Here is a 26,921-nt window from a genome sequence, read left to right on the forward strand (position 1 = left end):
ATTGATTTTGCTTCTTGTCATCACACCTTTATCTTTGCTTGTGATGATCTGCTTAGGTGGATGATTCTTTGTCATATTCTTACTAGAAGTGGGAGTTGTTATCTCAAATCTTAACTTTGCTGAAGGTTCTGAGCTTTGTTTTTTTGCCTTAGCTCTCCTTCATTCTACAAATCATTGTTAGTCTCAAAGAATACTTCATCATTTTTTGGTTTTGTAATAACATTCTCATCATCTGAATTGTAGTCCACTATTATTTCTTATATCATGAATTTCTCATCAACTCTTACATTTGCACTTTCAACAATAGTTACCAAAGTTGTCTCTTCTATTACTTCCTCTTCATTAACTAGTCTAGGCTCATTATCATAGTCTTTCAAGAATTTTTCCATACTTGCTTTAAATTCTTAAACTTTATCAGAAAGTAAATTCTTTCTAATTTTTCTTATTCTCTTATGACATCTAGTCAAAAAATGACCAAATTCTTTACATGTCCAACAAACAATTTTTTTAATACCTTCTGGCTCTCTTTTCATAAGTAGATCAATACCTTCCTTTATCTTTGTCTTCTTCGGATCTGGATTTATCTTTGCTTGTGCTTCTATTCTTTTGTATACAATAGAAGGATTCTGGATCTGGAAACTCAATGCTCTATTCTTTACACAAATATGATAACTCACCAAGAATTTCCATCATCTAGGTGTCAAAATTTCCTCTATCACACGTAGGGACTATCTTTTCTAAATATGTTTGCCATGGATCTCTCAAAGTTGTTAAACTTTATCTTCAAGGACCTGATGCTCTAATACCAATTTTTAGAAACAATAGTCCAACAAGATAACTGAGAGGGGGGGTGAATTAGTTATCCAATAATTATCAACCTTAAATAATCTTAAACATTCAATCAAAGTAAACAACAACCATACTAAAATGCACATACACACTTACACCAGATATGTTAACTAGGGAAACCCTTGATTAGAGGGAAAACCCTGGTGGGGATGATGCCCACAAGATGATGTACTAATATAAATTTTTCTTGTTAGAGGATGGACCTTGTTAGGAGTCTATTGCAACATTTAGTACATATGAGTCCTTGTTAGGACACTTTAAATCCTTATTAGAAAATTCCAACCTTGTTAGGAGTTGTAGAAGGCAAAAGGACCCACTGTCCAAACATCTTTTGGGGCAAGACCATTGAACTCACTGTCCAACTAATCTCTCAACCGTTCCTTGCTGAATAATTGCTTGTATTGTACTTTAACTCCTTTCCTTTGTCCTATCAACCGAACCAATCACTGTCAGACCTTGTAGACCAGAGCACGAACCTCAGATCCAAATATCAAACTTTTGATCTCACAATTAAACCTCGGCAATGAAATTTTGTTCACCTTTTCTCTACTCTACTTATCTTTGCATTCTGCTCTTCGTGCTTCTTGCAATCAATAATTTTTTCCATTCAAGATAAAGGAAAATGTCCTTCTTTTATACTAAATCCATAAAATAATTCCATGAGTCGGCTATTACACCTTCTCAATTAATTATTATAGGACCTCATTAAGAACACGTCACACTTAGCAATAACATTAACCTTTCACCTTGTAACTTGAATAACTTTTCGTACATGAAACATTATGATGAGTGAGCTTAGCTACATCATCTCTAGAATGTCTTCTTCACATCTTTCACTTTAGCTTCTCAGAATAACAAATTTGCTAAGAGATATAACAAGTTTACTAGAACATGCTTATGTAAACTGTATCTTAGAATAGTCTTCATTGAAACTTGCATAACTTCTTCCAGAATTACTAGCTTATGCTTCTGGGGTTAGCTGCATATACAAGGTACTTAGTAGTATCTCCCTTTAACCTTGCTTGGTGAAAATGCTCAACTATCTATCCATACCAACTTGTTCTTTACCATTGTTCTTCTGTCAGATACCAGATAAAACTGCTATGTTGACATCAATGACAAACACAGTCATAAATGTAACATATCATTGTGATAATGATCTAATAATGTTTCTACAATACTTCTCTATAGAAGTATCATCAACATTCATGCTTCCAACAAGTCTTTTGGTCAAATTTGTGCAATTCAATGTTTCATGTTTATGTTGAGATTTAGGTAGCAAAGGACCCTGAAATATGGCAAATAGGAAGAGATGAAGATATAGGGTGTGAGAGAGGAGATAAATAGATAAAGTGTTAGAGGCACACAAGAGATCAAGATAGAGAGATATGAGAAGAAGTAGATTTAGAAAAGTAGAAATGGAGAGATAAAAAGAGAGAAACAAGTAAAGATTTAGAAATTGAATGGGAAGCATGAAAATTTATTTAATAAAGTAATTGGAATAATTATGTTATTTGATAAATATTTCATAATTTAGGTTTTAAAAAATCAAAAATCTAATAAAATTATTTTTGAAGTATTAAACCCTTGAATTAAATAATTATGAAATCAACTTTGTCAACAAGAAGAAGAATCAATGGAATGCATCCTCCTCAAATGCCCCTATGCAAAATCTTGTTGGTATGAAATTTGCAATAAATTAAGGTGGTCTTCAACCCATCACAATAACTTAACAAATTTTTTAGGACAATGACCAACAAAAAATGAACAAAGGCTTATACTATAACATATGCTCTATCTGTCAGCAAACATAATATGTCAATCATTTGTTCATGGATTGTCCCTTTGTGAAGGGGGTTTTTGGGGGGCGGGGGGGGGGGGGGGGGGGGCGGGTTGGCCTCTCATTTTGTTCTAACCTATCCTTGGTCTTTGCTATTAATGGTTTGTTTCCATTATTACCCAAACATCTTAAACTTTTTTGGTTCTCTTTCTTGTCTAGAGCTTTGGTATATTTGGATCTTTAGGAATGAGGACATTTTCAAAGGTAGAGTTAGATTTCTTTCTAGGTCTCTTCCGAGGCTCATCTATAATCATATCTGCTTACAAGTCTCATTGATTTTCAATGTCAAGGAGAAGGCTTCTTCGGTGTTATTAGAAGATGCATCACTGTCCTCAAAGATAAGACCATCCCTTATGAACTCAAGTCCAAGGACACTGAGGAATTCAACTTTGAAGGCACACTTAAGCAACTCTTGGAACATAGCACCAAACTGAAGGAAGCTAGTAGTGCAGGTATCTAGCATGAAGAAGGAACAGGGCAACATGCAACACAAGGTGATACATTTGATCCTCCAACCTCAAGTGTTGCAGTTGTTAAAGTGATCTAGGATATCCAGTTGAAAATGTTTCTCTAGGAGCCCTTCAGGCCTCAAGCTCTCTAGGGCCACTCATCGAGAACATTTCTACACCCCGATAGGGACAATTATAAGTTGTCATGCATAACCAAGTGATAAACAGAAGGACTGTTGAGAACACCACCTTTGGAAAGTGATTGGCAGATTGATTCCTAACAATGATAGGGATAATGGTTTGATGATTGTGCATAATGTTGTTGAGATTAGGGTAGGTAGGCCCCCCATGGTAGTTGTATGTGTAGTGCCCAAGCCCCTGGCCATTCCACTGGAAGTGTTCTTAAGGAACCCTCAGAATGTGATCAGAGATGGTGCCCTGAGGTCCAAATGGGTAGAAAAATATTTTCCTTGGACAATTTGGATCCCTGAGTAATAGCTAGTCTATTGTTTTATAGTTTTCTAGGTGTTTTTTGTTGTCATTGGCATGATGTTAATATGACATGTCTTCCACAAGCCACATATCATATACTATGCATGATCTTTTTTGATCTAGCTTGATGGTACTTGGACTGTGATGGTTTAACTTTCGTTTGGTGGACTCTTACTTATATTTAATAGGAAACAAAAAAAACACCATCCAAGTTGTGGAAGGAAAGAAACAAAAGGATTTTCCAAGACAAAATGATGACATCTCAAGTTTTAGGAAACAAAATTGAATTTCATATAGTGGAAACTTGAAATAATAGACTTCGATAGAACTCTAATCACATAGAGGGAATATTCACACAATGGGACGATATTATGGGAAAAAACTGGTTTGGTTAATAATCAATAGATACATACATTAGTATGTCTATGATTTGTAAATACATAGACAAATATCCTCATAGAACATCATGACATCTACTCGAAACCACATTGCATATATGAACACTACTAAAACATCTAAATAATCAACATATCATATTTCACATAACTAGCATATCATCCTAATCAATTTTTAACTACAATTATCAAGCACCCTTTTTTTTATTGGCAAAAGAATTATCAAGTACCCTTATTATCCAAGGATCATTAATATAATTAGGTACCATTTCATTCACAATAACTATAATAACACCAATTTTGCAATTATAGAATAAGAATTCATTAACACAAATATATTAGTATATCAATTATACTTCCCTCTTTCTACATCCCAACTACAGACGAAATAGATACGAAATAGATACATTTTTAAATACAAGATATTTCATTAGACTGATTAATTGATTTTCTCTTAGTCCTTTAGACTACTTGTCTCATAAATTCCTTTGAAATTCCTTCATTCAAATCTTTCACTAGAATGTTTAACAACTAACTAAAATTAACAACTAACTAAAACTAAGAACACCCTACAACTTACAAGTCTACAATTCCAAAAAAAACCAATTAAATAAAGAACAAACTTTATTAATGAATATATTATTTATTTACTATACATTTATTATTAAATTATTTTTCAAAAATAAAAATAAATAAATAAGAAATAACACAGGCGTGAAATTTCAGCTTAGAGGAGACGCATAGAACATCTACATAAAATTGAAGAGGCTATTCAACGTTTCGATCTGGATTACATAAGTTTTCAAGGAAACGCAACACAGCTAAATGAATATGAAGCTCACTGTAGAATTCGGGTACGCCTCGCCTGCTTTCATCTCTCAGCCAATCTGCTTAATATTATCCTTTTCCTTGTTCCATGTCTCTTGGTTGGCTTTGCAACTATTTTCTCATTATTGTTTTCATTGCAGATCCTAGATTTTTTTAAAGAATGTTATTCATTTCTGTATTCTTTACTGAAATATTTTGAAAGTAGAAGAAATAAAAATACAGACAGCGCTGCAGAAATACCTCTACCCAGGCGTGAACGGCATGGAAGGTTTTGTGCTGACTGAGAGCTAAAAAATACATCAAATAGAGAATATCCACAAAGAGAAATATACAGGCGAGATTGGAATTTCCTTAATATTAATATAATTGAGAATTGTCTTTATAAACATTCAAGTATAGGTTAGGTTTTACATTAATCGAATTTATTTAGGAATCAGCAAATAAACCTTCAGAAATCTATATTTTTGACAGGCGTAGGGCTGACGTGCATATCTGGGGCCGCTTAATTATCCATCATCATATGCATAGTGTACTGGGCCAAAAACAAAAGCTTCGGAACTATCTAGACTCTGTACGTAGCATGGCAGAAGAAGTGCGTCAGGGCGAGCAAGGGGGCAAACTGATATGATAGAGCAGCAAATATAATAATTAAATAGACGAAACGCACGGGGAAGGAGAAAATACCAAATATGATGGAAAGTAACTTCTTATTAGATAAATTCCAATGGGCATGGCACATCCTCCAAATATTGTTTACTTGTAGAAATGGCGAGGAAAGAAAGTAATGGAACTATAAGGGCAACCTTGAGAAACGTAGAAGACAAGAATCAAATACCAAGAAACAAAAGGCTCCTGAAAGACGCATGAGTTTTTAATATATATGGATGGGGATCTAACCCCGGCATAGTTAGGAGGAGGGAATGAACGAAAGCTGTAGCAGGAATAAATGCAAGAAGCGAGGAATGGTTTTATAGGGGGAAGGCCAATATAATGTCATCATGACTAATAATAAATAGGAAGACAGCTCCCCCTCAACATCATATAACAATAGTAATTGAAAAACTAGTCATGAAAAGATATATAAGAATTACATTTGAATTGAAACTTTTGCAAATTAGTAAAATAATAAAATTGCAACTACTAAATAAAATTTGGCCAATGAAATTGTCAAATTGGAGACTTCTATAATATCAAAGATATCATAAAGATGATCACAATAAGGAGTATGATATCAAAACAAGTACAAAATAACCAATGCGAATGGATGAGGGTAACAGATAACAAATGTACAATATGTCTTGCAGCAAGTTGCTTTACCCCTTATGGCTCTACCATGTACATGATCAAGAACATAGACAAGGAAAGATCTACATAAAGCATTTAAAAGAGACAATCTAATATTGTGTCATAGGTGAGGTTTTCATTTAAGAGGCAACTTAAATGCGAGAAAAACAAATAACCAAGCATCGTACCTCTATATGGAAGAGGGATTGAATAGCAATCCACAATGTTGAGAATCAAAAGTAAGAAAGGATCTTGTAGGACAAGAAAAGAGATATTATCATAGTTCACAATGTGGAGCTGAAATTTTAGGGATACACATCTCTAATGATTTGATAATATGTAATGCATAATGACATGGCCAGACTTAGGGAATATCACATGGAAAACTAAAATGGGCTTAGTGTAGTGTATTATTTATTTGTTCGTAGAATGTTATGCCAAAGTTAATGGACAACAAGACATGAAATGTCCCTATACAAATGAAATGAAGATATACAGTCTCCGATTCCATCTCAACTTCTTGAGATGCTTCCTTGTTCTTGGCTGGCATCATCTTTTCTTCTGCCTAAGTAGCACTTGCTTTTGATGGAGGAGAACTTGATTTTTGTTCATGGGTGGAGGTTCTTGACTTGGTCCTTTACTTTCGTGACTGTAGTTTGTGAAGCTTTGTCATTGTTCTTCCTTTTCTTGCTACTTTCATCCCGTTGTCTATCACTGACTTTTTGTTGCTTCTTGGATGATTCATGTTCAATTTCTTCCACTTCTTTCATCTTTTCATAAGTCAATGGGATTCTCCTTTTCTTCAACCCTAATGTCATTTTGTCCAACCATTCTTGAGTGAAGAGTGTGACCGGTATCATCAAAGCTTCAAAGTTGATGCCATGTTCATCCAGCCAATCAGTAGGTTCTAACTCTTGCCCCTTGGTTGTCACCAAATCCATTTTAACAAAATTGTCATCATATCCCAATTGAATGGGCACTTGAACTTGCTGCCACTTATATTTTCTAATCATCTCCACAATTAGTCTTGAGAACATCCTCTTCCTTACTTTGACCATTAGACTTTTAAATGTGGCACATGTTCGAACTTGTTTCCATAAGCTCTTATGATTTGCCTGTTTGGATGAAAATTCCTCTTTGCTTCGTAGAATCCCAATGTATAATATTCAAATTCTCTCTGCTGCTTCCTTGGTTTGAAGAGTTGGACAACTTTCAGCACCAAGCTTAAGTGGATATGTAACCCCCTGCTTGTGCTTGTGCTTTTGAATCTTGTCATAGGTGATTAATTGGCTTGCCACCTCCATCACCACTAGTTTGGTGTGTAACATGTACTTCCCAACACTGTAATGTATGTGAACTTATGACATTGTATATACCAAAAAACATATATTTTTATCAACTTCACAATTTTATTGGATAAGCTCTTGTGACTGACCTCTTGTAGTGTTCTCACATTGTGCAGAGCAAATGCACTGTTGAATATCTTGAAATACTTGTTCTTGTGGAGTTGCAATTCTAGATAGCATTTATGCACTAGGAATTACCCCTTTTATGTTCCAACTTGTCTCCAGTACTTCAATTCCGAATATCTGAACATTATCGCTGACATGTACACATATGAACCCATGAAGAATGTCTTTGTCATTTCTAGCATCCTTAGTTGAAGATCAAGGTTATCACTGATAATCTTGGCCCATTCAAACATTATCTCCTCATTTCATATCCTGTCCATGAAATAAAACATCCAATGTTCGAAGATTGCACCTTGAGGGTTCCCCATCATTCTACTCAACATGACGATGAGATCACCAAAGTCCATGAAATTCTGGTTTGGATAGCTTTGGCAACTTGGTGAGATGCTTCCTGGGTTCATGTAGCCAATCATTGCTAAATACAGTGGTGCAAGCATCGAGTTGATCATTATAGTGCTTTGCGGATCACTCCTTTGTAGTGTAGATGCCCATCTTGTGGCATGACATGTTGAATGTCTCTTCTATTGCTCACTTCATGAGTGACACCAACAACTTTTTCTGTGGCCCATAACGGATTGTTCTTGTTTGAGGATCACAATACTTGCCACACTCTATTATCAACTCTGGGCATTGCATTGTTGGCTTCTGCTTGAACTATTCCCTTCACCAACTTTGATGAATTGTCTCTAAACAATTGATCTCTAACTTGGACCATGTTGACCGGTCCAAGGTTTGTGTCACCAATCTTCTTCCATTTTGATGTGAAGCTAGATTTTGATACCATCTCCTTCATATCATTCTGCAATTGAGCTTGCCTATCTTCCTTCAAATTTCTAGTCATAGGCTCCAACATCTTCACGCTACAAGGCAACAATGATTGTTAGAAACTTGGAATTCACATTACCTTAAGGATAAGAAATGAAATCTATGAAATTGAAGCCATCCCACTTAAACAAATTTAATGATTTTCCTCCTAAATCAACATGAAGGCATTGAATTTTTGGTGTTTAAATCTGATTGCATCTATTGACATCTTAGACAAAATTGTTTACCATACTGGTAAAGAAATCAACGCATATAGACAATGGAACAGAATAGCAGAATTATATTCGCATATGCTAGACATACATTATGCTTGATAAGATGAGTAATAGAAGATGATTTACAATGATCCCAGATGGGATATAAATACTATCCGTCGAACCTTCTCGGAGGAGTTCGTCGGTCACAAACATTATGTCCGCTACAAACTATTTACCCGTCGGCTACAAAATACAAAACACTGACGACAATCATTCCGTCGGCTACAGAAACACCGCCGGGACCATCCAGTCGGTTGACACCATCCCCCGCCCAAAAAGAAAAGTCGTCTCTGGACAACAATTACAAAATATCTGAAACAAATTAACAAACAAAATACATTAACAGAGTGACTACAACAAAAAATTTGCTTCTGTCACATCACTTCCACATTCATCCCGTTACATTTGTAGCCTTTGCTAATACAATACTATCTCCTTAAGCTGACTTTGATAGCCACCCGTGCTGCTTTCTCTGCTTCCAACACTGGGTCCATTGAGCTAAGTGTCGCTGCACTGCCTCCAACTGGATGATTAGCTCCTCCCGAGCTCTCTACACATCCACCAAGACAGCCTCCCGGCCAACACCTACTCCCAGTGCCTCTGGTACACAGAAAGTCCATGCTTGCAGCAACTTCAACTCTTCTCAACTGGTTAGACTCCCACGATTGATATCCGCAACGACTGGGGGTCCAGGGGGCAACGCCCCCGACGGGGTCCTAGGGCAGTGCCCCAGGTGCGCTCCCTAGCAACCACGGATGCGTCCCCTTTCCTTTGGCATCGTCTGTAACTCATCCTGAACAATTTGAATCTGTTGTCTTTTTTTTTTTTTTTTTTTTAATAGTTTCCTCCGCCCGTTACCCCGCGGAAGAGGCCAACAAAATTATGCCGTAACCAAGCACACCTTTCCCACCGACCTCCGACAAGCAGATAACCACAGGAGGAATCTTGAATCCAACCTCCGTAAATAAGGCAAAAAATTATTCCACGGCAGATCAAACAAGAAGGAGAGACAACTCGCATGGAACTCAGAGTGCGGCAGTGAGTTAAAGGAGGGAATCGAACATGAGCTTCCGAGCTTGAAAAAGGCGTGAATAACCCGCAGAAAGAGGACCTCCGAACAGGCTCCCGCGGAAGAGGTCTGCGGAACACCTCCCGCGGAAGAGGTTTGCAGAACACCTCCCGCGGAGGAGGTCCGTGAAACACCTCCTGCAGCCAGGTGCCTGCGGGGCACCTCCCGAGGAGGCTTCTTTTTTTTTTTAAAATTTTTTTTCCAATTTTTTTGTTTTTGAAAAAAATAAAATAGAAAGATAGCACCTCAATTTTGGCTCCAGGTGTCGCCATTCTGCAACGATGACGGAGTCAGTTGGCTATTTTGTGACAATGACGGAGTCTTCTTGGCACCATATATTTGCAATTTAAATCCGTTGACTATTGGAGGCACCTCTTGCTCGTCCAATGTCTCCAATTTTATCACTCGATTGTCGCCGACCTCTCAGGTCTGATATGGTCCAACCCATCTTGCCTTAAACCTTTCCTGTTTGATTTCATCCTGACCGTCGTACTTGAGTACCAATTGCCCCAGCAGAAACTTGTTGAGTTTGAGATGTTTGTCATGCCAGGCCTTACGTTTGTTCTGTGTCACCTCCGTTGCCCATTGTGCCTGCGATCGTCGCACATCTAACTTATTTCCTTGCTGTCGGCACCCTTCAACCAATTTTATGGTGCAATGCATTCTTTTCTTCTTGTGCGGTCCGTTCACCGTGTATCGGACGATGAAATTTTTCTTTTTTCTGCATTTGTATTGTATGTCCTTCCCTTCTTCAGCCGCAACCTCCTTTGCGTCATCTGCTTCTCTGTATTCCTCCGAACACTCATTTTCCTCCTTTTTCTCACCTTCGTTGACCCTTAGCATATTACAACTCGGAAAGAGTTCGTAGTCTTCTATTTGCCAATGGTAAAGGCCATTTACCGAGTCTAGGTTGTCGTCATTCGATCCTCCGTCTAGTCTTAATATTCCTTCTTCTTCCGATTCCATTCTCCTCTTTCCTTTGTCGTCATTTCTTTCGTTGTCACTGTCGCCTTCACCTTATGAGTCTGACGATGCTGCCTCCTCACCTACCATTTGTGTGTGCAGGTCAATTATGAATTTTTTGCCTCTGTGCTCCATTGATAGGGTATTTCATTTCCAATCATGTTTTACTTTTGCTTGCACCAACCAAGTCCATCTGAGAATAGCATCATATCCTTTTCTTTTCAATGGAATGACCACAAAATTCAATAAAAATGGTTGCGTTCCAATAGTTACCGGTTGCGCTTTCAAGATTCCCAACGGTTTGATTCCATGTTGGTCTGCCGTGAGCAACTGAAATGTAGGTGGCCACAGCGTCGGCTTTCCCAACTTCTTCCAAGTATCCTCCGGCAACACATTCACGCCGGACCCTCCGTCGACAATTGTGTCTGTCACAACATTTTCCAAAATTCCCATCTCGACAACCGCCGGATGTCGTCCGGAGGTGAGTGCCAGCAGCATTGGGTCTGTTGTCATCACTTCTCTATTGTCCCTTCCTATGTCCTCCGTTGCTTTTGAAAACGGTGTATGATTCAGAATGGCTGTCCGTAACTGGGGCATTGTGAGGAGGTCACTTATCTTGACCGGTATCTCCGTTTGTAAGATCTGTCGTACAATGTTTTGTTCTGCGAAGTTCTTTGCCAAGGTGCCGGTGATGTCCAACTGAGATGTCCCCGCCGACGATGCCTTTGCAATTTCCGCCTACGCTTCCTCCAATTTTCTCTTTTGCTCTGCTTGCCTCCGTGTAATTGCCAGAACCTCCTCTACATCCGTGCCGACAGTGATCAAGTTTACTCCAGACTTTGGACACTTGGAATCTTCGTGATCGCCGGGTCCGCACCATCTACATAATAATTTCGGTGTGTTTGCCGTTGTACAATCCCGCGTAAAATGACCCCACAAATTACATGCTCGGCATTGAACAATTGGCCGTTGGTTTGCATCATACTGAATTCGACTTTGGCTCCCATTATTATTGTTATTATTTGTATTGTTTCGTTATTTTGTCCTCTGCTATTATTCCTGTATCCTCCGGATGTGGCACCTGCACTATTCGTATTTCCGCTACTGCCTGACGGGGAAGCCTCCTGTGTAAAAAACACCTGCGGAGATCCTCTTGTCTTCATGTTAAAGGGGCACTCTTTTGTCGAATGGCCCATGATCTGACAAATGTCACAGAATTGGTTCTTCGGACACGATCCTTTAGTATTACCGTTAGTCTTACACTCCGTGCACCATAGTTCACTGCCTTTTGGCTCCTTCTGCATGTTTTTAAACTCCTTCATCATGCAAACCATATCCTTTTGTAGGGCACGAACCCTCTTGCTGCTACCTTCATCATCACTGCTATCATCTTCGGCAGGCTCGTCGTCATCAGAATCAGAGGAGGTAGTTTTCTTCTTCTTTGTCTTCTGCTCACTTTCAAGGTCCAGTGCTCTGTTATACGCGTCCGCATATGATGACGGTGGCACAATTTTCATTTTCCTCTGCAACTTCGAGCGTAGGCCGTTCACGAACCATCTTTTCTGCAATTCGTCCATCGGCTTGCTTTCCATTTTGTTTATTAAGTCTTTTAATCTCCTGGCGTAGACGCGGACAGTCTCATGCTTCCCCTATTTGGTATTGAAAATCTCTGCTACGATTTCATTATCATCTCGTAAGAGTTTAAATTCTGCTAGGAACTCCTTTTTAATGTTATCCCAGCTATTTAGCTTTTGTGGATCCGTATCCGAAAACCAATCAATCGCCACACCCCGTAGGGTTGCCGAAAATTGCCTGACCCATTCGTTGGCATCTGTGATTCCATTTGCTCGCCAGATCGTCTCATATGTCTTACAATGTCGGATGGGGTCGGCTGTACCATCGCCCTCAAACTTCAGTAGCTTTTCTTTGGGTCCCGCCATCACAACTAAATTTGGTAGAGAGGCGTTACTGGGTCCTGCAACACTGGCGTTGTTTACTCCAACACCGGAGGTCTACACTCCCGCACCGGAGGTTTGCACTCCCGCATTGGAGTTTTGCACTCCCGCACTGGAGGTTTGCACTCCCGCACCGGCGGTCTGCACTCCCACACCGGTGGTCTGAACTCCCACATCGGAGGTCTGAACTCCCACACTGGAGGTCTCAATAGCTGCGAACCTTGGTGAAGAAGAAGGATCTTCTGAAGTTGTCTCTCGTGGAAGTGTATCCCAGATGAAGAGGTCACTCCACGCTCGTGCTCCCTCGGCACTGCGAGCCGTGCGAGTCGATGCTCTTTCGTCTGAATTCTCTTCCCTCAGCGAACACAATTTCAAGAACGCCTCCTGTGCTTCTTCCACCAACTCCACCCGCTGTCGAGTCTACTCCAGCAATTCCTCCGCGCTTCGGTTTTCGTCGGCAATCTTCTGGAATCTCCTCCGGTGCTCTGCCTGCTGTGCCAGAATTAAATTAGCTTGAGCTACGGGAATCTCATCTTTATCCTTCACCGTGTTCTTATTTTTATTCAACAGATTCGACATTTAATTTTCATCCGACTGCCTGCATACCAGGTCCATCGGGCAATGGCGCCAAATGTTTACCGTACTGGTAAAGAAATCAACGCATATAGACAATGGAACAGAATAGCAGAGTTATATTCGCATATGCTAGAATACATTATGCTTGATAAGATGAGTAATAGAAGATGATTTACAATGATCCTAGATGGGATATAAATACTATCCGCCGAACCTTCCCGGAGGAGTCCGTCGGCCACAAACATTATGTCCGCTACAAACTATTTACCCGTTGGCTACAAAATACAAAACATCGACGACAATCATTCCGTCGGCTACAGAAACACCGCGGGGACCATCCAGTCGGCTAACAAAAATGGGATTTTCAATTGAAAATTGATCACAAAAATCCATCAAATTTGATATCTTTATAAGAATATGCATCTAAAAGAAAAAAGCCTGTTGGAATGCACTGAAACCACTATTAGAACTCTCCTTAGGACACTAAGTCCTCCAACCATATCCACATAGCCTAGAAGAACCAGTGAATAAGCTAATGGAAATCTATTACTGAACTAAGTGCAAGAAGGGGCATTACAAGTTAACTACTGGGGTAGATGAGGTCTTGGTGGTATCCAAGACTTGCTAGAAATACTCGCCAAACTCAAGGAAGCATAAAATCTGAGATTTTAAGATCATTAGCGAGGACCTTTTTCCACAAGCAATCTTGAGAAGCATCCAACTTGAAGAAGCTTCCAAAAATTGCTGGCACTAGCATACCTATTGAAAAATATATCCATGGTCTAGGAACAGTGGGATATGGTAAGGACTTGTCAACCAGTGGTGCAGTGCAAATAAATCAGTGAGGAGACATTATAATAATAATATAGGTAAAATACAAATAGACCTGTAACTTGTGGCTTGGATTGTTGTGCAGGCATGACAGGTCACCAAACACATACACCTTCAAGCTAGAGATTTATATTGTAATACATTGCTGTCAGGTAGCAGCTTAAATGTCAAATAGTGAAACATGTATTTCCTATTGAGTGAGATAGCATACGGCAGCTGATTGGGGGTGGAGGGAAGACATGATGCCAAGTCTTCATTTTTTTTATGGAAAAGGAATTTGCAGATACCGCCATAGCTGATTTCTGAAATTTTCTTCTAGTTTTACAAATTCAACCAGGAAAATTTGTCATGCCTCTGCCGTGAAGGCTATCAACATGTTAGGAATAATGTCTCACCTTAAGACTTTACAATTTTCCTACAGGAGCAATCTGTAAATCATTGTCAAAGTATGCTACATATCTAAGGAGCAAAGCTATAAATAGAGATATTAACGGAGATATTGAAGTTTAAATTAAGTATATGAACTTACTAGCTTTGACTGTTTCCCATGAGATATTACTAACAACGCGCACCAATCAGTATAACTCAGATCCGTGCTACACGCCTAAGCATATTAATATGGGTTGACTTCCATCTCTTTCATATTGGAAAATATGGTGGCCAACTTCATCATATATCTATTTGACAAGGACAACTTAATGAGCAGCAAATTCATAGAAACAATGAACAATATGCCCAAGTACTAATATGTTTTTAATAGTGATTAATATCTTTAAGGACAGACATTCATCATAATATAATCTGCAGTGATAAAGCAATTGGTAGTTTATTTAAGGGGTGCAATTATTAAAAGGGCCTGTCAGGAAAGTCGCACCTTTACAGATAGAGAAGGAAGATATAGAAAACAGTTTGTTTAGATGTGAAGGGAAATGTATCAAAAGTACTTAGAAGAGCAGATTGACCCCTGGCATATATAGAAGCAATCAGGTTACCAAATCATTGTTAATTACAGGCTGTAGCATTACTGTTTAAACTTTAATTGTGATATGCATTATGTATTGTTTAATGTATGGGCTATGATATATGTGTAATAGTGTTTGATAAATAATCCTTAATAACTTGATATTGACAATTATGTGGAATGACTAGACTTTCAATCTATTTGTCAATTTTCTGCAACCAACCACAGGGTTAGGAGAGGAGCACAAGTAGGGAGAAACTGTTACAAGGTCCTCTTCTAAGCATGCCACCTCATGGTGGCGACAGATGGTCCCATGATACCAAGGGGATGCAAGGAGTCCTTGCCCTCCCCTTGGACTTGGTACGGAAGGATGCTCTTTACTCCCTATTGTGACTTCCCCACTGACCTCAACAACGATTGATTATTGGATTGTATTCAATGAGATCTAAATCACAGATATTGAATGAAGTGGTATGAATAGGGAGAACAGATACATGTGTTTTGACTAGGCACAACACCTCATGAAGGATGAATGGCAGAAGTCCACACGAGGCCAAGAGGGATGGTATATCTGTTCTTTAAGGTGCACTCAATATGCTGCCAGAAGTATACTTCAAGAGTGATGTCCATGTCATATTTGCTGTGTGCACTTATCTTCTAAATCATTTCTCCTGCGACTGCTTCACCATATTAGGGGAGATTACACATATGAAAGTCTCTAATTCCTTTCACGAAGAGCTATTTGAGATTTTGGCCTGTGAAGAATTTGACATCTTGTCTCCAGCATATACATTATCATCTCTAGTTAGCAGAACTATTAGGGCTTTGATCTGTTGTCACACCACAAATGTGCTGGAATGTATAGCAGGATGAGGCTATATGCATAGTGTTAATTTTTTGAAGTGGATTATACCAAGCACACCGCTGGGGGCTGCTGCTTATTTGTAAAGATGGCATACACACTTGGTTTATAAATTGTGAATGATTATGATCTTAAAAGATATCATTCTGCCCCTACTCATCTGTCATCTTTGTTTATGATTATTCACGCTTTTCTGCAGAATAACACAATGCTTTGTATTAGCTTCTGCAGATTTAAGGCCTGAGTCTTGCTATTGTTATGGAAAGTATGATAAGCTTCCAGCCTTTTTAAAGGTCAGCAAATTCTTGTCTTGCTTTATAATATAGGGATGAGACCCAACGGCAACTTGCATAAATTGTAGGATTGATATCTTGTAATCTTATCTAGATAAACCTTTCAAATATTTCCTCTAAGAGCCTAATAGTAGCTTCCCCTTTTGTAAACCTGTGACAATGAAGTGTGTAGGCTTTAACAGATTAATCTTTGTTTTAACTCTATAATAAAGTTGTGACATAGCTGAATAAGTGTATTATTATTTGTATAAAAGTAGGAGGAAAAGCTTGAATGGAAGCTCTAGTTTGCCAAAATTTGGGGCTCTTAGGCTCTCTGGGAGTCACAGTCACAGTTGGATGAGGTGACCGTGGAGTTGGAGCATGTTCGGTCCTCACATGATTGATGGAGTAATAATAAACAATATATTGAGAATTGGGGGGGGGGTGTGTGAATCAAAATCTTAAACACTTGAACTTTTCACCAATTTACTCACACCAATCAATAAACTTGTGTATGTAAAACTTGTAACGTAAATCTGCTGTAACATATAAATCTGATCAATCACATGCATGAAAATGAAACACATAACACAATATTTGTTACCCAGAAACCCTCCAAGGTGAAGGTAAAACTGGGGTGAGGATGATACCCAGAAATCTCCACTATTGTAGTAATAAAGTTAACTAGTTAAGGTTACAATGTTTGATCATAAGATATGATCTACCTTGTGAGGAGTTTGCCTTGTTAAAGGCTTAAGAGATTGGTAGGTCTCACCTTGTTAGAGGATTTAACACTTACAACAAAGTAAGGACTCTGTTAGGAGATTTACAAATATCTGTTAAGACCACTCTGCTAAGAGATTTACCCTAATTCAAGTCTGTTAAAATTGATTCAGTACCTGAATCTCGGTTTGCTCTGTAAGCTGATTTCGAGTCTTCTCCTTGCTAACTGATCCTCTCCTCTGATCTGATATTACTTGTCTTCCCCTTTCACTTCACTGCTATGAATAGGTCACTTGCTTTGTTAGATGATAACATAGCCCTTCATTGACTTCTGATCTGATCTCGATCGTTCACTTTACTCGTTGTTCGCATGCATACACTTCTCCACTCTTGCTCTCACTCCACACACTTACGATCTCAGTTAAGATCTTTGCTATTTAAAGAGTTTCATAAAGAAGTTTCTAGATTCTTCCATAATAGCCTCTCTATCTGAATCGTTAATCACACAACATAGGGATCTGTGATCCACATCGTGTAAATGTTCTGTAACAACCTCTGCATGTATTAAATGTTTTGTAACAACCTCTGTAAGTATTAAATGTTTTGTGACAAGCTCTACAAAATTCAAATGTTCCTTCCAACTCGGCCTGATAATCATTTTGCCTCAAACTCCGTTCCATTCCTGACTTTTATGTAAACTCTGCATTGCTCGGTCTTTATTGTTTCCTGGTGCTCGCATTGCTATTGCTCGGCCTATATTATTCTTCTGATGCTTGACATGTATTGTGCTTGGCACACACTATGTAACTCGGCACTTGTATACTTGATACTTGCTTAGTTGTTGATGTGTTTGGCTCGTATTGAAATACTATGCTCCTATAGAGCTCGGTACATACTTGCTTATCTACGTGACTCGGCCTATATAGAGTAGCTCGGTCGCATTGATGACCGTTTGACTTTGCCTTGTAAATGACTAAGTGGTTGACACTAATAGACAACAATGGTTAGAGATACCAACAATCTCCCCCTTTGGCATTAGTGGAAAAAACAATACAATTTGATAAATGAGCTCTCCCCTTAAGTTTTATGATTTATGCCAATGAATAATGAATAAACAATGCAAAAATGAATAACAAATCTATTTCACCTTTATTCAAATCTATGTTTCTCCCTTTGACATCACATATCATTCCCCCTTGTTTTTGAACACTAGCGTCACTGCTGCTGGGGTGGAATGGGTGGAAGTAATCCATATTTTTCAGTGAATTCCTTATGAACTCTGGTAATCATGGACAATGCATGATCCCATGTGGTTCTTGCTGCCTCCAAAATAGTAATCTACAACTATAATCTTGTAGCCAAATCAATTAAACTATCAGCCACGAAAAGATTATAATCTTCTATGATAAGATCATGGGCTGTTTGTAGTTCTCTCTGCATGACCTCCAAATGAAGTATCATCATTGCCTAAATAGAGATAAGTTTGGATCTCATATTGCTGTTAGCTACCTGAAGCTTGGCCAATGTGCCTTGAGCATTCAATAGATTATTGTAGTGATCAATGCTTGATCCTGCTGACTCAGAAATAATGTTGCTGGATCTCTTTACCTCAGCCTGAATTTAATTTATTTGTACCGGAATGTTGTTAGTGAATCTTGGCACATCTAACAAAATTGTGTACCAATGTTGTATCTTCTGTATTAGCTCAATCATAACCTGTACTCTGTTGTAATTGCACTTTCTGCTTGGCAATGGTAATGAAAACTTTGTCCACAACCTTAGTTTCAAATGTTCTAGCAAACCAATCCATTAGCTTCTCATTTGATTCCATACTTCTAGCATTCACTTGAGCAACTATATTTACAAGCTGGTTGATGATTGGTGCATCATCTTCAAAATTTTGAACCTCAAAAGCATCAACAAAAATATGCTTTACATCATATGGTACCTTCTTTTGCTTAAGCTCTCTTCTTAATTCTTCTTGTCTCTTCTTCTTCACCAAAACTTCTTGCAGCAAAATTGTTTGCTCCAAGGTAAGATTTGCCAGGTCCAATTGTGGCATCTCAATTATTTCATCCAGACTAACTTCAATATCTGGTGAAACATCTTTTATTGCTTTCCTCTTTCTGCTAGGTGAAGGAGTGTTGTTGTTTGACGCTGCCTTGAGAGTTGGTGAAGGGGTGTCACCACTCAGTCTTGCTTGTGCATGTGTGGTGGAGACAACAATAGTTGCACTCGGTTCAGCTTCATTTGATTCTTTGCCTTCCTCAATGTGAGGTGCTGAAACAATCTTATTATTTGCACTTGTTTCTTTCTCTTCACCATCTGCCTTTGTATCAATGAGCCTTGACTGCTTGGCCTTTGGAGTGTCAGGGGTGTCAACATGTATAGGGGACATGCTGCCTTGCGGACTTGGCACACCTGAGCTTTCTCCACTGTTGTAATCATCTTCAATGTTTGTTTGTCTCTTTTGACTTTGTTGTCAACCCAAAAATGCTTTTCCAAAGCAACTTGTCTTGCTGTTGTACAACTTCCTCTATATTCTGTAGTAACAAAAACATTGTGTACTTAGGAACAAATCTGCTCCTATACTGTTCCAAAAATGTGTCTTGTTGCTCTTGTGATAGATCAGGCATAACTCTGAATAATGCGTCAGTTCTTATCTTTTTCTCCTCTACTTCTGCCTGCTGCCATCTCCTTTCTAGTCTATCAAATAAATCTTTTTTTATCCTCTTCTCAATTTCACTAGGAGCTAACTTATGATTAGAAATCATATCCACCATAGCCTCATCAATCTTAGTTTGATCAACATTGTCTAATGTATCATACTTTACAAATCTAAAGTTAGACAATCCTAAAGATCTTTGTAGATTTGCACATACCTTTTCAATGGACTTCGATAGCCCTTTGGGTGGTCCTCTGAGCAATCTCCTTCTTCTGGTTTTGGGGGCACTAGGCTCTGTAGGTTCTGCTACCTTCTTCTTCGTAGACTTCTCGGCACTAGCAGCTGCCCTGGTCCTTGGCTTGTTTGGTGGTGGAGGAGGGATGGGTATCACTTCTGGCTTCTTCTTTGTTCCTTTAGCCTTCTTGCTCGGTGGCATGACAACAACTAGGGCTTTTCCCTTGTCACCTTTTTCTTCTTCCTCTTCCTCATCACCATTGTCTTTTTCTTCATCTTCACCAACACCTTGTGTCAATTGTAATGGTTCTTTTCCCTTGCCTAGGTTGCCCAATTTAGCTTCTAGGTCTTCAGTCATTTTCTTCCTTTTCTTCTCCTTGGAAGCTATCTTGATATTCACAGTAATTCTTGCTTTGGCTTCTTCGTATTTACCAAAAGGTTCGGCCTCAGCATCTATCTCTTCTTTCAATAGTGCATCAATGTTTGCATTCACTACATCACTATCTATCTCATAGTCAAAAATGTGTAACCAAGCCTTCCTTCGCTTGGGGATAATATATTATTCTTAATGTTAATTATTTGAGAAGGGCATCCAAGGGAGATCAAGTTGGGGATAATATATTATTCTCAAAGGTGATATTGTAAAGTGGTAATTCAATTCTTATCTTATGAAAGGTGGTGACCCTTTTCCAAGAATTTATAAAGGAAAAATCATTCAAAGCACTCGAGGATCACTCAAAATTATCATTTATTACTCACCAATGCATGAAATCAGCACTCAATCAATCATCACTCATCGCCCAATGAATTCCACATTCGTTCAATCATCATTCACTAACATATCAAATCATCAAATCAAAGGAAATCATTCAGTTATCTATCAAACATCAATCAGTGACCAGACACACAAACTAGCAATCAATTTTTCCATTGATTCAATCAGTCTATATTAATCATACAATCATTGAACCAATCATATCTGTCATGCCCCAGTCTGACACCAGATGAACAGTGAACCCATAGTATGAAATTGTCTTACATGCACAAGGCTTCACAATCATATTAATCATAAAACTTGCTACAGTTGACCATCTTTACTAAGTTGGGGATATTACCAGCGGGGTATAATAAGACTTACAATATGTTAGTTTTCTTGAAGGGATCGATCCTCTTCCCTTAATTAAAGGCAATTATACTATCACGCGATTGGTTAGGATAAATAGCAATTAATGAAGCATTTTATGTTGACAGTGGTTCACGTAATTAACAAATGGCTGTTATAAGATAATTATAGGGTGCTATTTCTGATTCCATAAGTGCAACTCAATGAAAGGACATTTCTCATTCCAAGGAATGCAACTTTCCCACCCAATGGAAGAGTACAGAAGGCAATACCTATCATTCAATGGATAGTGAAGAAGGCAGCAGAATTAAATAAAACGAACAACAGAGATAATCATCGAAGAAACAGCAGAAGCAGATTTGGCATTACTATTCAGTAACACATATAGTATGGTCAATTAGTACAAGTTCCTTATACATGGCATGATAAGTACCATTTATATCTGCACAAGACTGAATGATAATGCATTGTTAAGACTGCATAGCATACGATAACAACTATTATCAATATCTGCTTATTTCTGATGACGGTATGCTGTTGATAACTGACTATAAAATATATAGAATTCATGTATAATATTGAATCCTGTATATGTACAGATTGATTCTTGAGGTTAGCCATGGTAAGGGAAATAAGGGATTACAAGTAGGGGAATAGTGACGTGGTCGTCTTCTAGGTATGCCAGCTCAAGTTATAAGACTAGGGAGTCTGATAGGGCCAAAGGGGTACAAAGGGTACTGCCTTTGGGCTTAGAAAGGAAGGACTTCTTGGCACCCTATTGTGAATACTCTTCATGCTATCTATCATGGTAAGTGAACACATTAAGAATGTTCAATCATGGGAAGTGGGATAGAAATGGCAATATTGAGGGGAACAGTTATAGGACACCTCACTAAGGTACTACCTCATATGGATGGCATAGGCCACGTGAAGCCAAGAGAGATGGTATATCTGCTCTTGGGCCCAGGGTAGAGGTTCTATAGGGCACCCTATCGAGTTGCCCTATATTAGCTCTTCTATGGTTGAACCTTCTAAAACTGATTTAAGCAATCTTGTGATTAGAATCATTAGATCTATACTTCTTGTTCTAATATATGCTTATTTATAATTAAAGAGATCTATTTTATGAATTATGATTATAAATGTTTCCTAACTTATTTGTAGGATCTGAATTAAAGTGGAAGGTATCTCTAATGCTACTTTGTTTCAATAAAAAATTGTGACTTCAGACAAAATTTGGGTATTTATAATTTGGGGACATTACACATTGTCACTGCCTATTTATTTATTTATTTCATTACAAGTTCTATTTCTGAAGCATTCCATCTAGATACAGGAAACTTCAGTTCTTCTGGGCAGCAATGAAATGTGGCTGTCCACAAAAGAAGCCAGCCATCCCAGCAGGGAGGAATCATCAATCATGGCATAAGAATTCCAGCACATTTATGTGGAGCCTAGAATCAAACTGAACAAGCTAAAATATATTTTAGGTGTAGGTTTTGTGCAAAAGGGACGGAAGCCTATGTGGGGGTCCTTGTGGGCCACAGTCCCCTTTTTTAATTTTGTAAAAAATAAAATTGAATCCTTTAACTGCTGGGTTGTAGGGGGTGTCCATCCCCTGATGTATCCTGCTGCCCTCTGTCCAAATTTTGCAGTACCAGAAATGATCCTGATTTTCTGAAAATGTGGTGACGGGACATTTCCTAGCCATTCTGGCATCCCCAAGATGACCCCTGTAAGGAATGGGTTTGCAGGGGATGTGTCCCCAGGAAACATAGAAAGGACATCTAACAACTTCTAAAGACCTTTTGGATGAAATAAAATTCAAGCTGAGTCTGGGGTTATGTAAATTACTAAATTGTAAATTAACTTGACTTGTGTGCACCCTTTCCAACGTTTATACATATTAACCATCCTATAAGCCAATATTGTAATTTTGAGTTTCTTGAAAGTGACCAAATATGAGCATAGGCTTTTGGTAAATAGAAATAATTATGATCTATTTAGCTAATTTGTTTCCATTTTTAATGTTTGGGTTTGATGGTCCAGTTTGTGGGTTAAGTCGAATTTTTTGGGGGGTTGGGTTGTCCATACAAAAACATATAAGAATCAGAGATATCAAGCATATACATATTTGCAGCAGTAATTCGGTTCAAAATACAAATGCAAAGAGTTTATTATACCCTTGCAGTTGCATATTTTATCAATTTAACTAGTGAAGTGAGATTAGTAGCTTAGTTAGCTGATCATAATTAATTTTCATAATCTATCAAGAACCAATAGATGTAGAAAATTTGCATAAATACTAATTGTAACATCCGCTTAGTTTGATTTCGCAATTGCCAATGAACCTTTTCAACAACTTAGTGGAGTTTCTTCCAGTATGTTGGTAGGGACATCAAGAAGAATACAACCATACAACCGTACAAACTAGATTGAAATGCAAAATTTTATATGACAGATTATTCTTCAATACGTAGTGGCTTATACAGCTGAAGTTGATTGCAACAACAACTTTGTATACCAAGCCGACAAAGATCTAATTACAAAGCATTTTCTCCATGCTGTAGCAAAAAGATGTAAGATTCTACCAAATAGGTTCGAGCTTGTGATATTTTTCAAGCTGGTATTTTTAAAGTAGAGCTGAACTTGTTGCAAATCTGAGAAATAAGTTAACAAAAGTAAAAACCAAAAGTTGTCGATGAATCCATCAAGGCTGAATCAACAGTCCATAGGTGGAACCCTGTCTGGACCCACAGTGTACCATAGTTGGAACCGGACCAGGTTTGAATTGGACTGGGACCCACAGTCTCTGGGCAGTGGATTGATAACTTAGTTTTGCATTGGCTCGTGTAGTTTTCTCAATGACCAGATATGTGATGGATTAATTATTTGAGTTAATCAGTATTACGGAAAAAGATTGATAATACCCAAAAATAGCTAAGTTGGTCAATGGGACTTGAAAATACAAAATTACAGTGGTAAAGTACCATGGTTGAAAGAACCCCAGGAATTTAAAAAGTAACTAGACATTAAAACGGAGGGAATTCGTTCATTTGAGTGTTTTGTGAGCTAGATTTTTTATGCTCGTTATGAATCAGTTTGGATGTTGTGCTTTTGATGATATGGTAACATAAACATCAGTTGGAAATTAAAAAATGTGGTAGTATAGGGATTATTGGAGCTAATCGGTAATACAAAAAGAAATCAATTTTTTTAGATCCAAGAATGGCCAAAGCTGGTCAATGAGACTTGAAAATACAAAGTCAAAAATCGTGAAGTACATGGTCGGAAGAAGAAACCCAGGAGTTGAAACGTAACTAGACATTAAAACAGAGTGCATTCAGTCATTTGAGTGGTCTATGAACTAGTACTTCTGTGCTAATAATGAATCAGTTCGGATGATTTTAAAAATGTGAGCATTATATGATGATATGATTGCATCGGTTGAAAATAAGATTCATGATAATCTATTGAAGCATGAAACCATAATGCAGGGGTGGCCTGGAGCTTCTTTTCCAATCAGTGAGGACACACAATATTGATGTTCCTGTTAAGAGTGGAGAGAAACAGGTATATGATAAAACTATTTTGGATATGAATATGTGCTTTATATAATCTACCGCTCTACCTTGATTTATATAGTGCGTGATCTGATGCGTTTTATTTCTCAAAGTAAATTTACAGTTGACTATGGAAGCACTGTTGTTCTGGATTCGAGATAATCTTTTGAAGGAGAGGCCTGAAATGTTCATTAAAGGAAAATCTGTGTAAGTGCTGAAATGTATTCCCCATCTGAAGGCGCTTTACGGCAAAAATGTTCATTCTTTCCGATGAAGATTAAGTATTTCAGCAATACGGGATCTCTTATCAATCATTTGGCTTTTCTGTTGTAATATTTGTGAATAATTTTGCGCAGGAGACCCGGTGTGTTAGTTTTGATAAATGACTGCGACTGGGAACTTTGTGGGCAGCTGGAAGGAACGGTGGAGGAAAATGACAACGTAGTTTTCATTTCAACTTTACATGGTGGATAGATTTTATTTTACGCCTTCAATCTCGGTATTTCTTGCCTATGCCTATACTTTTTCAACATCAAAACAAATATTTAAAGAGCACGACGGATCAAGTCGCTTTACGAATCATCATTCTTCTGTTCTTGATGTGATTCCATTGACGGAATATCTAGATTTTGCTTCACGTATCGTGGTTGACAAGGACATAATTTAATTTATTATTTCTCTAAACAAGGTTGTCTAGGTTTAATTTATAATATTTGTTTTTCTTATCATACCAAGATTTTCTAGGAGATAATTTATTTTATGATTGAAGTGGTGACTCTTTTTTTCAGAGGAGGCGTCATAGAGAGCTCGTATTTGCTAAATTTTATGGTGTCTAGTTCCTGAATTATATTCAAACTCTAAAATGATGCAAACCGAAAGCTTGTGCTTTATAATTTACATGTTCATAATAAGTCCTGGATGTAAGGAGATTTCTTTTCCAAGTATACGTTTACTGATATTTTTTTGGTATTTATAAAATAAGAAAAATTTTAGTTTCGTTTTGGGTTGAAATATATCCCAGCAGTTGCGACTACCAGAGAAGTCTGAAGCATATGGGCAAAATATATCTAATAAATGGAAAATCCTATGATTCAAGCGCGACCAGACACATTCACCTTCAAGTCATATTTTCTTTATTTAGCACTGGTTGAGTGGTCGACTCGCAATTAAAGCAATAGCCCACAAGCTCATTATCTTCCCAAATACTGAAAAGATAGATTACTCAACATGGGCTGATCCAAATGGTGCTAACTTGGGCGTGGACGAAAACAAATGTCAAAAGGTTATTTTGAACGTCTTTCCTCCACTGCAGGTGTTCATTTTCAATAATTCTCTAGGAAAGAAGTGGATGTCAATGCACCTTTTTCTTAAACAAATTTCAAAAAGCTGGGTTTAAGATTTCTGATTGTAACCCATCCTTGTTTCCAAACATCTAAATAGCTGGTCTAGAAGCTTTCCAAATGCTACAGGGTACAAAGTTATAAAAGCCTAAATAGACAGGCACTCTGGTAAACAGTTGTAAATAACTATATTATTATCTTTTCTTTTCTCTGTTTACAGCCTGAGTCCTCACCAGCGCTATACTTAAAATATCGAGAAATTCCTATAAGGATTATACAAAGCACAACCGAAAAGAAAACGTTTAAAATCTTAAAATTCATCGTGGAGAAATATTAGATATATCGTCAGAGATTAGTTTTGAAGTGCATCCTAGCTATTAGTTGTGGCTACTATTTTGAACTGCACCCTTGAGAGTAAGTGGAGCATGACAAGCTGCTCCCACTGACTGAATCCTTGGTTATAGGTAGTTGAATGCTCCTGTTATCTGCTTGCTGAAGAGGCATGTACTGAAATTTTTATTTTCCAAAATCTAAAAGTAAATTATTCGAACTTATGGTGGTGAAAGTTGCATCTTTATTTTGAAGTATGTATATATATAGAGAGATTGTTGTATAAGGGGTTAAGTTTAATTGTTTCAATTTTTATTTTATTTTATCTAAGGAGTTCCAAAAACATCTGCTGCAGAATTCTAAGTGGTGTCTTGGCTTCTACAACTGGTTTTTAAAAATGTGAATGCAGTTTCTAAAAATAAATGGATATCTAGATAGTGTTTCTTAGTCTTTCATAGGTAATTTTTAACACGTGTAATGTCTCTGCATTGAAATAGAATTTATTGACAAAAAAGGTAAAATAAAATTATAATAGAATAAAAAATCTGATAACATTAAAAGTTACTTAAATTTAAAGAATAGTTAAAAGGCATGAGATGAAGAGTTTGCGACTCCCTCAAATATGAGATATCATGATGAGGGAGAAGAGTTCATTTGAAAGGGGATATGGATGAAGGAAAAAAGACTGTGAATCAAGAAAGAGTTAATGGAAGAAAAAAAGGAATGGGCTAAAATAAGGCACTGACTCCTCCAAAAGACAAAA

General features: G+C 37.8%; 1 protein-coding gene across 1 annotated transcript; it reads left to right on the top strand.

Moving 5' to 3' along the window:
* The first annotated feature begins 4,745 nt into the window (after nt 1-4,745).
* On the top strand, nt 4,746-25,216 carry LOC149572963 (ubiquitin-related modifier 1 homolog 2-like). The gene is made up of 4 exons (XM_089814095.1): nt 4,746-4,879; nt 24,423-24,498; nt 24,613-24,695; nt 24,845-25,216. The coding sequence occupies exons 1-4, from the start codon at nt 4,851-4,853 to the stop codon at nt 24,960-24,962; spliced, it is 306 nt and encodes a 101-aa protein (XP_089670221.1). The 5' UTR covers nt 4,746-4,850; the 3' UTR covers nt 24,963-25,216.
* The last annotated feature ends 1,705 nt before the right edge of the window (nt 25,217-26,921 follow it).

This window comes from Cupressus sempervirens, chromosome 2 (genome assembly GCF_028749045.1).
Source record: "Cupressus sempervirens isolate cs-2001-9-10 chromosome 2, ASM2874904v1, whole genome shotgun sequence".
Taxonomy (NCBI): Eukaryota; Viridiplantae; Streptophyta; class Pinopsida; order Cupressales; family Cupressaceae; genus Cupressus; species Cupressus sempervirens.

Excerpts from the sequence above, each read along its gene's own strand:
- LOC149572963 (XM_089814095.1), top strand. The coding sequence starts at position 4,851 with ATGAATATGAAGCTCACTGTAGAATTCGG. Across the intron at positions 4,880-24,422 it reads AAGCTCACTGTAGAATTCGG|GGGTGGCCTGGAGCTTCTTT; the intron begins GTACGCCTCGCC and ends ACCATAATGCAG. Across the intron at positions 24,696-24,844 it reads TTCATTAAAGGAAAATCTGT|GAGACCCGGTGTGTTAGTTT; the intron begins GTAAGTGCTGAA and ends AATTTTGCGCAG.